Here is a 2,745-nt window from a genome sequence, read left to right on the forward strand (position 1 = left end):
TATATATATATATAAATAAAGATATAAAAGACGTACCCTGGAAATCCAGAGTTACCCAGACATCGAGTAATGCTGCTCATTAACTATGCCCTCGTAGCCGTCACCCCGTGTGTAGTTGTGATTGGTCGTAGTGTTATCCAATCGCGTGCGGTTAGATTTTCAAATGCACGCTTGGTGCCGCCCCTCGAGACACGGGCGACTTCCCTTACTCGATGCCAGACCCTTAATCTTTCAGATTTGGGTCTGGATTTCCAGGCTATAAAAGACGCACAATTTCAAATGAATTCAATAATTTAACACATACTAACGATGGCCAGTATAAACACCGCTTGCTGTTAATGTCAGCCACTTGCAGCTCCACTTTGACTAAAATTACACACTGACACACACACTCTGCTGAGTATTCTAGTTGCGTGGGAGCCAGTAGCCTCTTTAACCACAGTTCCCCTGAAGCAGATCATGAAGAGGCCTGAGGGCTACTCATCATCTTTCAACACATCGCAGTCAGGAGCTGGTTTAAGAGTCTGTAATGATGTAATCATCAGTTTCTTTAATGCAGAAAATTTAATTCAAGTCTAATTTTAAAGCCACTTTAAGTACCAACAATTCTGATGAAACTCATTTTGAAATGGAAGTCTGTGTTGGATTTTAATTTTTGTTAATGGCAGTTAGACCCAAAACAGCGACTGGTATCAGAGACTCAGTGTGGAGGGTATTTTGTTATTTTGTTTTCTTGATAACTAATGTTTTTGTGACTTGTTGTTGGTTTCCAGGAAACAGTCAGGACCCAGATCAGCCTGTGCTTGAGTTCAGCGTGGGTGAGTAACTCCTGCATTCAAAACAATTTAGGCTTTTACCTGATGAGAGCAGCTTGGAATCATCAAGTAGTCAGTCGGCCATTCACAAATATAACAGTTCATCGTTTGTATGTGTTTTGTTGTCTAATTCATAATAATTTCCTGTTTAACATTGAAAACAATACACATATCTCCACATATGGGTTGTTTTCATACCTCTGGGCTCATGTAGTGTTTCTCATCCAGCCTGCACAGACCTGCTGACCCCTGCTCTGGATCGGAAACCCAACAGCTTTGTAGCAGTGAGCTGCACGACCCCCCCGCAGGCCTTCTGGACCAAACACGCCCAGACCGAGGTCATAGAGGTCAGACTCCTCCGCCCCCGAAATGGGGAATATGTCCCAGTGAAATTTGTGTGATTTTTGAGAGAAATTTGATACAACTGCCTCCACCTCCCTCATCTACGTGGTTCGACCCGGAGGTTGAGGATGGGAGAGAAATTAATGAATCGGTTTAACAATTTTTTTTGATTTTCCATAAACAATGTAGCATTTTCTACAGCATGTAATGGACCAAATATGTACAAACAATACATGACTGTGTTATGCAGAAATTAACCAACATGAAAGGTACCCCACACCTCAACCCCCCCCACCCATCCATCCCAGTGTGTCCCTTTGAGTCCAGATCTTCACAAGAATAATTGTCCATTGGAGTAGTTGTCCAACGAGGGATTGGAGAAGGAACATATACAATTCAGCACCAAGTTTCCAAATAAGTGGATATGAATCGGGACACTTTTGGAAAGGGTTTGGCAAACTGATGTCACAACGCAAAGCTCCGACTGCCTGACATCGCTCTCCTAGCGTCGGAGATCCAAAACCATAAAAGAGGTCAAATGCATTTTTGAGTTAGCTTCTCGCTTCAAATCACAAAAAAACAATGATTACAGGGAGAGCAGAGACAACACTGGGACAAAGGATCATGCCTTGTCTATTGTACTGGGTTTTTAGATTTTATTATTAAGCATTATGTTAACTTTCCATAATAAATATCCCAATCATGCGATGACAAAAGGTTCACGATAACAAAAACTGAAATAATATCATTTTGAATACGTTTATCGTGCTTTTAACATGTAATTCTAGAAAGGGCTGCAACTCAGGATTAATTTCATTATTGATTTATCAGCCAATGATTTTCACTATTAACTGAGTAATTCTTAGTTCTATAAAATCTCAGAAGAGAAGTGAAACATGCGTTTACAATTCCCTAAAACTTAATGTATTGTTCCCCAATGCTTGTTTAGTCCGACCAACAGAACGAAACCAAAATAACTGCAGTCAACTGTCACATTAGACCAAGAAATGCAAAATCCCTGAAAGTGGAACGAGGCGACGTTTGGCTCAAAAACATCTTTCAAAAAGCAAAAAGAAAGATATTTTAAAACATTGAATGTAAAAGTTCTTTTGACTTGTTAATGACATTTAAATGAAACTGTCCTGACGTAATGCCAATGTCCCGATGTCCCCGGCTGTGTCCACAGGGCACCAGTAACCCCATCTTCCTCAGCAGCATCGCCTTCTTCCAGGAGTCCAACATCAACCAGCAGACGCAGGTCAAGCTGGCCGTCTACGACGTCAAGGACCGCTCCCAGGGGACGGTAGGACGCTGAGACACTGGGGGCACCTCCTCATTTCCCTTTTACCACATACCAGTTTCTTACGCTGGAGGACGGACATTGCCTGTTTTCTGGAGGTCTCACCAGTTAAGAAGAGATAAGGAAATCACATCAATAATATTGTCTTTCTGTCTCTTTAGATGTATATGTTGGGCTCAGCACTTTTTCCTGTTAAGGAGTTGTTGCAAGAGCGGAGCCACAGATTGCGACTCGAACTGAGGTAATACACACACACACACACACACACACACACACACACACACACAC

The 2,745-nt window shown here is 41.9% G+C and overlaps 1 protein-coding gene across 1 annotated transcript in view; it reads left to right on the plus strand.

Annotated features, from left to right (window-relative positions):
• inpp4ab (inositol polyphosphate-4-phosphatase type I Ab) overlaps positions 1-2,745 on the plus strand; it is a 41,750-nt gene that overhangs the window by 14,238 nt on the left and 24,767 nt on the right. Inside the window, 4 exon segments of the mRNA XM_032506367.1 lie at positions 774-818; positions 1,044-1,162; positions 2,344-2,460; positions 2,619-2,698. Coding sequence (XP_032362258.1) covers positions 774-818; positions 1,044-1,162; positions 2,344-2,460; positions 2,619-2,698 — 361 coding nt within the window.

The sequence above is a fragment of the Etheostoma spectabile genome, chromosome 24 (genome assembly GCF_008692095.1).
Source record: "Etheostoma spectabile isolate EspeVRDwgs_2016 chromosome 24, UIUC_Espe_1.0, whole genome shotgun sequence".
NCBI classification, from domain to species: domain Eukaryota; kingdom Metazoa; phylum Chordata; class Actinopteri; order Perciformes; family Percidae; genus Etheostoma; species Etheostoma spectabile.